Source organism: Crocuta crocuta, unplaced genomic scaffold (assembly GCF_008692635.1).
Source record: "Crocuta crocuta isolate KB4526 unplaced genomic scaffold, BGI_CrCroc_1.0 scaffold48, whole genome shotgun sequence".
Lineage (NCBI taxonomy): Eukaryota > Metazoa > Chordata > Mammalia > Carnivora > Hyaenidae > Crocuta > Crocuta crocuta.
Genome location: NW_027533089.1, coordinates 13,329,035 through 13,341,234, shown reverse-complemented (window position 1 = coordinate 13,341,234; position 12,200 = coordinate 13,329,035). Strand labels below are relative to the sequence as shown.

At 36.2% G+C, this 12,200-nt stretch overlaps 1 protein-coding gene across 2 annotated transcripts in view; it reads left to right on the top strand.

Annotated features, from left to right (window-relative positions):
* Positions 1 to 12,200, top strand: part of PKN2 (protein kinase N2) — a 138,243-nt gene that overhangs the window by 65,774 nt on the left and 60,269 nt on the right. For both annotated transcript variants that reach the window (XM_077746092.1, XM_077746093.1), the window contains exon 3: positions 4,165 to 4,319. In XM_077746092.1, the coding sequence (XP_077602218.1) occupies positions 4,165 to 4,319 (155 nt within the window). The remainder of the gene's footprint in view (positions 1 to 4,164; positions 4,320 to 12,200) is intronic.

Sequence of the window (12,200 nt, the reverse complement as noted above, 5' to 3'; positions counted from 1 at the left end):
AAAAAAAAAGAAGAGACTCAGAGGTGCGGGGGTGGCTCAGTCGGTTAAGCTTCTGGCTTAAACAAACAAGCAAACAAGCAAAAACAAAGAATAGATTCAGAGGTGGCTGGGTGGCTCAGTTGGTTAAGCATCAGACTGGCTTAGGTCATGATCTCACAGCTTGTGAGTTCAAGCCCTGCATGAGGCTCTATGCTGACAGCTCAGAGCCTGGAAACTGCTTTGGATTCTATGTCTCTGTCTCTCTCTGCCCCTCCTGTTTATTCTCAAAAATAAACATTAAAAGAAAAAAAAAAAAGAATAGATTCAACATTTGCTCCTCTTAGAGTGGAAAAATAATTTCATCTTACAAAATTTTAAAAAACTGTCTTTTTGAAAGAAGAGAACATTTTTTTAAAAATAGTTTATTGTCATGTTGGTTTCCATATAACACCCAGTGCTCATTAATGGGGAGTTCTAGTTAGCGCTATTTTGAAATGTGTTTTACCAAGAAGAAAAGTGTTTAACAAATATACTGGCAACTGTATGTTTTATAATGCTGTAATTTACCATAACCTGTAAGAAAGGAAACTGGAAAGAAGAAAAGTAGCTCATTAAAAGAAAAATAGATTGGGACACCTGGGTGGCTCAGTTGGATGAGCTTCCAGCTCTTGGTTTCTTGGTTTCAGCTCAGCTCTTGATCTCAGGGTTTGTGCTGACTGTGTAGAACCTACTTAGAATTCTCTATCTCCCTTTCTCTCTCCCCCTCCCTCACTCATGCTCACTCTCTTTCTCTCAAAATAAAGAAAAACTTTTTTAATAAAAGGAAAAATAGGTGAAATCTGAGGAGGACAGGAAAATGTTTCTCTGACTTCTATATGAGTAAAAAATGGACTTTATAAAACAAGATGTATCTAAGGTTAAATTTCTGTCTTGGCAAACACTTTTTTGACTTTTCCAAATGACTTGAACTAAGTTTTGGTTGTTTTTATTTGTAAAGTGAGATTGTATTACGAACCTTTGTGAATTCCTTTGAAGATTAATTTTAAGCAGAAATACCAGCTACTTAACTGTTCCCTGACTTGTAATTTTATGGAGCCCTAAACTCTGGCCTAAGCACTATACAGGCTTTATCTTCACAATAACCCCCAATCTGTGGCTGAGGAAACTGCAACACAAAGATGTTAACTAAGTATATGACCAGACCACACCAGTAAGCAGTAGCCACAGGATTTTAACCCAGGCGTTCTGACCTCCAGAGCCCAGACTCTTAATCATTCTATTATTTCTTATGTTCTTCTAATCCATATTAGAACTGACATACTTTTCTATAATACTACTACAAATTCGCAGACTGTTAGAATCAATGGATCAGTCACTGCCTTAGTACAACCTGTTTCAGTGTGCGAAAATTTCTCATATAGCATCTTTACAGATTATAATCTAGCTTCTATATAAATGCTTCCAGATATAAGGGATTTTACTGCATTTTAAGGAAATTATTTCATTGCTAGATAACTCAGAATGTAAGGAATTTCTCAATATTCTGTGATGAAATTTTTGCCCCCACTACTTTTACCCATTTGTTCTAATTCTCTGCCCTATGGGCTAGTAGTAAGTGGACAGTTTCTTTCATAGACAAATATTTAACAATAATCATTTCTCTTTCTCATACTAGGCTAAACACTATCAACTATTTTACAGATAACACATTTCCACACTTTTCTCAATTGAGAGCCTTCTATGAATGCATCCCGGTTCTTTTTTTTAAATGTGCTTACTATAAATTAACTTTGTATGCCAAATTTAATGTGATTTTGATTTCTTTCAAGAATCTTATATCATTTATGTTTTTACAAAAATTTTTTTAAAAAGGAACAAAGGAAGAAAACCTAATTGTTCACAGATCTGAATGCACCTGTTTAGTCATTACTATAATGTGAATTTCATTTATGGACTCAACAGGAGATATACTTCTACTTCATACAGTGACTACGACTAGTTAATGTTTATTGAATATTTACTGTGCGCCATGCCCTTTTCTAAGCTCTGTACATGTAACTTATTGAATCATAATAGTCCTGTGGGCTTGATGCTATTTTACTTTTTAACAATAAGGATAGTGAGGCACAGAGCTGTTAAGTAACTTACCTTCTGTGACATAGTTTGTACTGAATTTCAGTTTCAAAACAAATTCAAACCTGGGTACTCTTAACTGCTCTTATGAGTGTGTGTGTGTGTGTGTGTGTGTGTATGTGTGTGTCTTAGTTTAGGTTGCTTCAACAAAATAACATAGATTGTTATAATCTGATAAATCTGATAATAGATTTATCACAGTTCTGGAGGTTGGAAACTCTGAGATCAAAATGCCAGCAGGGGCAGAGTTCTGGTAATGGCCCTCTGTCTGGTTTGCAGGCAGCATCTTTTCTCTGCATTCTTACATAACAGAGAAAGAACATCCTGATGATCTAATCACTTCCTGGAGGGCTCACCACCAATACCGTCACACTAGGCCTACCATATGCGTTTTGGGAGCATAAATATTATGTCCATAGCAATATGTTAAGTAGTTCTTTTGTGAGCCTGATCTGAAAAATTGCCTATACTTTAATATCAGTTTTTTATAAGAGTATGTCACCTATAAAATCAGTTTTTGGAGTAGCCCATTTATAATGCAAGGACTTCAGTTGCAATAGAAACCTTTCTTGAATTTGAATCTCAGTTCAATAATTTTGTGACTTTGCCTGTTTCCTGATGTGTAAAATGTGGATAATATCTACCTCAAGTTATTTTAAGTTTAAGCTTATTATGCATATATATATGTATGTATTTGTGTGTGTGATTATACTGTTATATATGTAAGTATGTACATATGCAGAGCCTAGCATAGTTGTTTATAAGGTTTTTAAATGACAAAAAGGCAGCTTAGCACAGGAATTATTAAGGTAGACTTTGGTATGGAACTGACTTACTACACATGACTTGGGCCAGTTTCTTAACTACTCTGTACCCTAATTTTGGAGGTTCCCCCCCCAAAACATGGGTGCAGTGCTCATTACAGGGTTATTTATGAGAATGGATGAGTTTATAGAGCACTTACATCAGGACTTACACTTTGTGACATAGCTTATAAACGATTAAATAGTATTTTATGTAATTACTTAGCATAGCACCAGTATGTTTGCAAGTCAGTTAGCACATTATATTGAAATGTTTTTAAACTAATGATTTTTTAAAGGAATATAAAGCCAAACATAAAACATATTCATTAAAATCAGTTGGCCACACCATCTTTTATTGTAGAGGAGAAAAGGGAACCCTGAAGCACAAAGGTTAAGTAACTTGCAGTTTAGACAGTTTTCCAGTGATTGCCAAGTTACCTATAACTAAACCAGATCTAGTACTCTAGTCTTCTAGCTTGCTTTTTTATAAGCAAGGGACCTAGGGTAGATAAAACACAAAATAATGAACTTCAACATGAAGGATTTTAGTTATATCATAAAACTATTAGAAGTATTTCAATAATAAAGGATTACTCAAAATAATTAGAAGGTTCTATTGGAAGTTTTTATTTTAAAATGGAAGCACCACATATGCTTTATGAGAAGTCATGGACTTGAATTTTTGGATATCACCCTACCAGCAGTGTGGTATCAGTCAATATCTTTGAAACATTTTTCATTGTGACTAAATATCCTCCTAGTAGAAAGCAAAATGTTAAGTCCTTTATATGTATGCTTAGATAATTACTATAAAGAGTGCTGGCATTATATTTGAAGTATCCTTAGTTCTACTTAGAAAGAATTACTTTAGAGGAATTTGTATAATGTTTAAATGTGCTTTGTTATCTAGTCAGGTAATGAGTAGAGATTTAGTTTAATTGTTAGATATTTTTAAGAGATTAGTCAAATTGATTTTATTTAATTTAAACATAGTAGTATGGGGCAAACTTGGGGCAATGCTCTAATTCAGTTTCAGACTCCATGTATCCCTGGCAGATGGTCCTGTAACTCTACTTGGATATTTTCTTGGCTTGTATTCTTATATTATCTGTAAGCATATGGAGATTCCACTTAGGTGACTTTAAGCTCATCTCACACCCTATAATTCTTTATTCTTTGAGAATATTAACATTCATTTTTAGCAGCAATTTGTCCTACTAATTTTGACATGCTGTTTAATTTACAGATTGCCCAAGGACTCCAGATACCCCTAGCAGTGACCCTCGTTGTTCCACTAGCAATAATAGATTGATGGCTTTACAAAAACAATTGGATATAGAACTTAAAGTGAAACAAGGTGCAGAGAACATGATACAGATGTATTCAAATGGATCTTCAAAGGTAAGTACTGTAAATTATAAATATAAGGCTATACAGTCAGTCCTCATGATTTGCAGATTCCATATGTGTGAATTCACCTACCTGATAAAATTTGTGACCTCAGCATCAGTACTAGGGGCCCCTTCACAGTCATTTGTGAACATGCACAGAGGGATGAAAACTGTGATCCTCCGATGTGCATGCTCACAACTGAGGTCAAACAAGGTGCTCTGCCTTCTTCTGAAAGCTCTTATACTGTAAACAAGTATCCTTTTCACAGTCTGTATAGGACCACAGTTTTTGCATTTTTGTGCTTACTATGCTTTTACTGTTTAAACACTGTTTTTTTATTTGAAAGACCATTTTAGCCTCCAGATTTCAAAGTATTGACAATAAAATAGGCTGGAAACAAAGAGTTTTTAAAATTATATTTTTAAAATTGCTTACTCCTACCAAAACCAATATGAAAAAATTTAGCTATATGAGTATAGGGTACATAAGAACCGTCCATTTTTGCAACTTTTCTGTGAATCTGAAATTGTTCTAAGACAAAAAGTTTACTTTTAAAAATTTAGGCTCTAGGGGCGCCCGGGTGGCTTAGTCGGTTGAGCGTCCGACTTTCCCTTGGGTCATGATCTCGTGGTTCGTGGGTTCGAGCCCCGCGTCGGGCTCTGTGCTGACTGCCAGCTCAGAGCCTGGAGCCTGTTTCAGAGTCTGTATCTCCCTCTCTCTCTGACCCTCCCCTGCTCACGCTGTGTCTCTCTCTCTCTCTGCTAGAAATAAATAAAACATTAAAAAAATAAAAATAAAAATTTAGGCTCTAATGAGTTTTTTATCACTCTTTACGGGTTTTTAGGAAGGGACAAATGAAAAGACAGGACATTCTAGCAGTACTGATCGGACTAGACCTGTGGGGTTCTTGGGGAATCTGGTTCAGGCATGTAACTCCACACTGAAAATCATTGTTATGGGGAACAATTGTTAGTAATGAGAATGTGTCCTTGTTCTGAGGTATAATGTAGAAGAGAAAATGTTGGGAACCACTGAATCAGATTATTTTAAAGGTTCTTTCCAATCTAAGGTTCTATAATTTTCTAATTTCCAAAAAGTTTTAGAAAGGTGGACTTACTATAAAATCTATGTTGGTATTCACAACTAATTTATTTTCAAGATCTTGCCTCTTCAAAATAATGTTTCTTTAATATTTTAATAGATATTTCTTAATTGCAGAATTAAAGTTATTAGTTTGTGTTTGGGGAGGTTTTTGTCTTTGTGTTTTAGTTTAAGAATTTAAAATTGAGGAGGAGCAGGGGTGGAATTTTTACTTGGAGCTATTCACCCTATCTATCTACCCAAAGAAATCTGGGAAGATGCTAAAAAGAGAGAATGTGTNAGACCTGTCTGTGGCTTGAAGGGAGGAGTGAGGGAGGGAGAGGAGGGTACAGGTCAGCTGATGAGATGTGCCGCAAAGTGCTCCACCTGGAAAGGTCCCGGGGACACACAGGAAGTGATCTCACCTGCAGACCATATGCCTTGCTGGGAGCTAGGCACCCTCCGGGGCCCCTTCCCACCAAGGTTAGGATTGAAGGAATCCCGTGATTCAGTTCTGAGAAGGCACAGGGCTCTTACCGTGGAGGGAGCTGGGGCCTTACATGCTGGGGCCTTGGGGGGTACGGGGTCCACCAGAAGGAGCAGAGCAGCTGGGGTCGGGCGCACAGGAGGTCTGGTGGGGGCGCTGCCCAGGAGCACAGGCTGTACCCTGTGTGCTGAGCGCTGGCCGTGCGTACATGCCAGGGGCCAGGGACGGGGGCGGGGGCGGTTTCCAGGCCTCGCCCTGATCTGGGGCCGGGTGCTGCAGAGCCCGACAAGCCCCCCGGGGGCGCAGAGTTGTTGGGCGCGGGGCCGACAGCCATTCCCCCCAGCCCTGTGAGAAGCCTGTGTGTTCGCGTGGCCTCTTGGTCTCCCGCGCTCTCGGGAGGGTTATTAAAACGTGGTCAGGGGCGCCTGGGTGGCTTGGTCGGTTGGGCGTCCGACTTTCGCTTGGGTCATGATCTCGCGGTTCGTGGGTTCGAGCCCCGCGTCGGGCTCTGTGCTGACTGCCAGCTCAGAGCCTGGAGCCTGTTTCAGAGTCTGTATCTCCCTCTCTCTCTGACCCTCCCCTGCTCACGCTGTGTCTCTCTCTCTCTCTGCTAGAAATAAATAAAACATTAAAAAAATAAAAATAAAAATTTAGGCTCTAATGAGTTTTTTATCACTCTTTACGGGTTTTTAGGAAGGGACAAATGAAAAGACAGGACATTCTAGCAGTACTGATCGGACTAGACCTGTGGGGTTCTTGGGGAATCTGGTTCAGGCATGTAACTCCACACTGAAAATCATTGTTATGGGGAACAATTGTTAGTAATGAGAATGTGTCCTTGTTCTGAGGTATAATGTAGAAGAGAAAATGTTGGGAACCACTGAATCAGATTATTTTAAAGGTTCTTTCCAATCTAAGGTTCTATAATTTTCTAATTTCCAAAAAGTTTTAGAAAGGTGGACTTACTATAAAATCTATGTTGGTATTCACAACTAATTTATTTTCAAGATCTTGCCTCTTCAAAATAATGTTTCTTTAATATTTTAATAGATATTTCTTAATTGCAGAATTAAAGTTATTAGTTTGTGTTTGGGGAGGTTTTTGTCTTTGTGTTTTAGTTTAAGAATTTAAAATTGAGGAGGAGCAGGGGTGGAATTTTTACTTGGAGCTATTCACCCTATCTATCTACCCAAAGAAATCTGGGAAGATGCTAAAAAGAGAGAATGTGTATATGTTAATAAGTAAAAATTTTTAGCCTACTAATTAAAATTAGATTATATGTCATATTTCAAATAAATTTTTATTTTTTGAGAAATATATTTATTTCTACTTGGTATATAATACATGATAGCATTTTATTAACATTGAACATTTATGGGGTAGTAGAGTTGTTTTTTTTTCTGTGTTACTATTTTTAGTATTGACCTTTAGTTTTAAGCATTTTTCATTTTTATCAATTTGGAATTTTTTTTTGTTTTAAGGCAATAGTGTTCTTGGAGTTGTAAATTCATGGGAGTATTAAAATTAAATTTATCCAGCTACCATCCTCTAGAATAAGATTTTTTTTGGATTTTTTTTTTTTAATGTTGGGGTTTTTGTTTTTTGTTTTTTTCTGAGAGAGAAAGAGACAGCATGAGCAGGGGAGGGTCAGAGAGAGAGGGAGATACAGAATCTGAAGCAGGCTTCAGGCTCTGAGCCATCTGTCAGCACAGAGCCCGACGCGGGGCTTGAACCCATGAACTGTGAGATCATGACCTGATCTGAAGTCGGATGCTTAACCAACTGAGCCACCCAGGCGCCCCTAGAATAAGATTTTAAATATACAGTTAATGGGTTAGATTCAGAAGTTTATGAACCCTTTGAAGTTAAAGGAAAAGCGATTGTGTGTGTTGATAGATGGATAAATGAGAAGGCCATAGGTTTCACTATTCTTAAAGTGGTCTGTAATTGCCCCATCCCACCCCCAAACTAAACAGGTTTAAGGACATGTCAGAAGTAAAACCAATAGATAGCTTATGATAAGTACAGTTCCAAAATGAACAGAACTATAAGCATCCTGCTAAAACGATAGGTTACTTTCCAATAGCCTCTTATTTTTAATTAGGAGATTTGTTAATTAGAGAAGGGGTCAGGTGGAGGTCCAGAACATATTAACAGCTGCTATAGTCTCTGAGGTAGACCTGCCAGTTATTTCTGTCTAGATTTGGTCTTAGTTGTCTTCCTTTCTCATCTTTAAACCTCTCAAAAGGTCAAAGTGTATCTCTATAAGATTAGGGAAAATTGTAAATTGAAGTTATGTGGAATATTAATTAATTTATTAAGGACTTAACACCTGGGCTCTGGAGTGTGAATGTAATAAAGTTATGCCTTATAACATAATAGGTTTTGACAGATAATATTCAAAAACCCTACAGTCCAAAAAGGAGATGTCACATGTAAATAATTATAGTGGTTTGTTCAAGTTACTTTAGAAACAGTGAGTAAGAATCACTTAACTGCCAGAAGAAATCATTAAAGTCTTAGTATGAGATTTGAAGGATAATTTGGAGTTTAAAAGGGAATTACTTTCTAGGGAAGATGATGGATAAACCCAGCAGATAGAGTAAGGAACTGTTGAATAGCATGGCTTATTCTAAGAAATGGAAGTGCTTTTGTATGGCTGTAGCAGAAACTTTTAACGTATTTCTTTTCCACCATATCTGCGGTAGGTAGAATACACTTCTCACTGTTGTAGTGCTCAGCTCTAGCAGTTATTTTCAGTGGAAGGCCATGCCCTCTTGGGCAAACAAATCTCAGTCTCCAGAAAAGCACATTTATTTTTGGGAAAAATCTTCCAAGTGATTCCAACAAGACTTTTTTTTTCCATTCACCAGTAGAACTTTGAGTGAGGTACAGTGAGAGGTATAGCATAATTGAGAGACAAACTAGATTATAAAGTACTTTGGACAAAATTAAGCAGTTGAGATTCTATCTTATAAGATATATGGAGCTGCTGAAAGACTTCTAGCAGAGTAAATACATGATCAGATTTAAAGTTTGGAAAGTTCACATTCATCTTTCTCAGACTTGAAGAATTAGAGAAGAGTCAAGTATATAGACAGCAAGTTTAAACAGGCGTTTGTAGGGGTCCAGGTTAAACATGCTTCATTCCTCTTATAACAGCTGTAAAAGCAAAGAAGACAGAATCAAGCTATTTAGGTAGAATAAATATGTGGTGTCTGGCTATAAGGAAGAAAACAGAGTCAGAGATGATTCTTAGCTTAGTTATGTGGGCACATTGGTGGATGGTGGTGCCCTTGAGACAGGTAATTCACAGTGGGGAGCAAATTTAGGGACAGGGATAATGAATTCTTTTTGGTGGTAAAAATCATCTAGTCCAATGATCTTCAGTCCAATCATCTAGTTATTGGATTCTGTATGACTAAATTACTACACATTATATTAGTACACATTATAGCGTGAGTTGTCCTTTTGAAAACCAAGTCAGGTATTTTCACACTCTTGGTTCAAAACCTTCCATTGGCTTTCTAGAATGCTTAGAACAAAATCCAGAGTCCTATTGTGGCTCTGTGAGTTCATACATGATTTACCCTAGCTACCTTCTGATCCTCTCCTCTAAAACACTTTTATTCTCTCTCATTACAAGCTGTATCGGTTTCTTTGCTCTCTTGAACATATAAAGCACACTCTTACCTCAGAGGCTTTGCATTTACTGTGTCTCTACCTAGATATCTCTTCTCTCAAGTGCTTTCATCTCTCATACTCCATTACAGTCTCTTCTGGATGCTAACACTTCACCAAGCTCTTTACTACTATCCTATGTAAAATAGCAGTCCCTTTGGGGCACCTGAGTGGCTCATTCGGTTAAGGTCAGACTCTTGATTTTGGCTCAGCTCGTGATCTCACAGTTATGAGATCAAGTTCCACATCCAGACTCTGCACTGTGTGGAGTCTGCTTGATTCTGTCTCTCCTTCTCCTTCTATCCCCCACCCCTTTCTCCCTCTCTGTCTCTCAAAAAAAAAAAAAAAAAAATAAGCTCCCATGTCTTCTTATCTCTTTTACTACATTACTACCGCCTGAAATTATATTTTACACAATTTCTTTATCATCTTTATCAACTTTAGAATGTAAATATAATAGCTCTAACTCTGTTGGTTTTCAGAATAATCTGCGGCCTTGATAATACATGTTGAAGAGCTGTTTTCCATTGACATATTCATATGACAAACCAAGCTATTTATTAAAATATGGAATTCTTTTTAACCCTTTTAAATGTATCCATGTCTTTTCAGGACTTTTTCTCATTTGAAATACCTGACTATGTATCCAGGCCTCACTCCCCTAAGTGTTCCAGTCTTGATATATTCCAATCTCATCTGTATTAACAGCCCATAAAACCTTTCTGGATTCCCTAAGCAAAAATAGATCCCATCTTCCTTTGAATTTACTTTGACTGCTTTAAACATTCTGATATATATAATAATTATCTGTATCTGTTCAGTCAAACTATAGGTTTTATAGGGTAGCATCCTGATTAATCTTTTATTTTCACTAGAGGTAACATTTAATACATGCAAAATAAACCATAAATATGTGATGGAAAAATAAAGATGATTGTTTTATTTATTTCTGAAATCTGTATGATGTAATGTATTTATTAATATGTCACACTATGACTTGCAAAACAATGGTTTTTATAAAACAAAAAACATATAATTTGAAAATATTATAAATTTTTAAATTTATAATTAAAATATATTATACATTTGATAACTATCAGGCATTATAGAGTGCTAATTACCAATATGAATCATACAAAAATTGCTCTTTTTAGTTCAAAATTAGTCAGATATTGGCATTTTTACAAGATTCAACCCAACAAACATAAAATCTTTCCAAAGCCTTAACATAAAAGCCAGTATTCCTCTAATTCCTAAACCAATTCATATCCTTTGGACCTACCTTGTCTTGTCCTTGAATATATATTAGGTGCTTAGTAAAAAATCCATTGAATACCTAGAAGCATAAAACTGACATTAAAAATTTATTGAATGCTGGAAAGCATAAGACTGACATGTAGTAACTATAAATCACTTGTGACAGGTAATATCCAGTGTCAGTTTTGGAAGTCTTCATCATACTTTGACATCTGTGCAGATCTTCCAGAAGCCTGGGAAAATTCGATTACTTTTTTTAAAAATTTTTTTTAATGTTTTTTCTTTCTTTTTTTTTTTTTTTAATGTTTTTATTTATTTCTGAGAGAGAGACAGCATGAGCAGGGGAGGGTCAGAGAGAGAGGGAAACACAGAATCTGAAACAGGCTCCAGGCTCTGAGCTGGCTGTCAGCACAGAGCCTGACGTGGGGCTCGAACCTATGAACTGAGCTGAAGGCAGACGCTTAACCGACTGAGCCACCTAGATGCCCCAATTCGATTACTTTTAAAATGAACTAAAAATGCTCTTCTTTACATGTTAAATTAAAGTAGTTAAGAAAGTATTGCCAAAGAAGTAAATGCTGTCTTCTCACATAGTGATAAAATAATAAAAGGAGTAGCTTAATTGAAAAGCATAGCATTAAATAGTTTGCTTAATAGTTAATACAGTTATATTAGGTCTTCAGTGAAATAAGATAATCATTTTTATTGCTCTAAAAAGGAACATATTTAATGTTCATGTGGTAGGCAGTATAATTTTAGTTTTATCTAATACTTACAAAAGCCCCATATTTTGAAGAGTGGTATCCCCATTTATGTAATTTATGCAAGAAACCTAAATCTTGCAGAAGATAGGTTAACAAGCCCAGGTTTAAAAATACAGTAAGATCTGGGCCCCAGTCTATCTGATTGCAAGACATACTTGCCCCATTAAATTAGGAGCTTTGAAATACTAAGGTTTTTTTCTTACTCCCAATAAGTTCTCAAAGAAATAGAAAAGCTGTTTCAGATCTTCAATTTTTCTGATGTACCTAATAGTGGAAAGGAGGAGGAATTAAAACAAGAAAAAAGTATATTCATTTTAAATTTGAAGGGTGAATAGGTATATTCATAAAAGCATATATAATTAGTCATAGCCAGACACCAAACTCAAGCGTATTTAGTGGTAGAGCATAATTAACAAATACAGTGTGTGTGTGTGTGTGTGTGTGTGTGTGTGTGTGTACACACAGGTACTTCATGGTGTAAAATGATATTTAAGGGACTTAGTAGATTATTTGACTCAACTCCTTGGTATGAAATCTAAATATTTAATAAAGAATGAAATCTGACTAGAAGATCTTTCTTTTTTTTTTTTTACAAATAGTTTATTGTCAAATTAGTTTCCA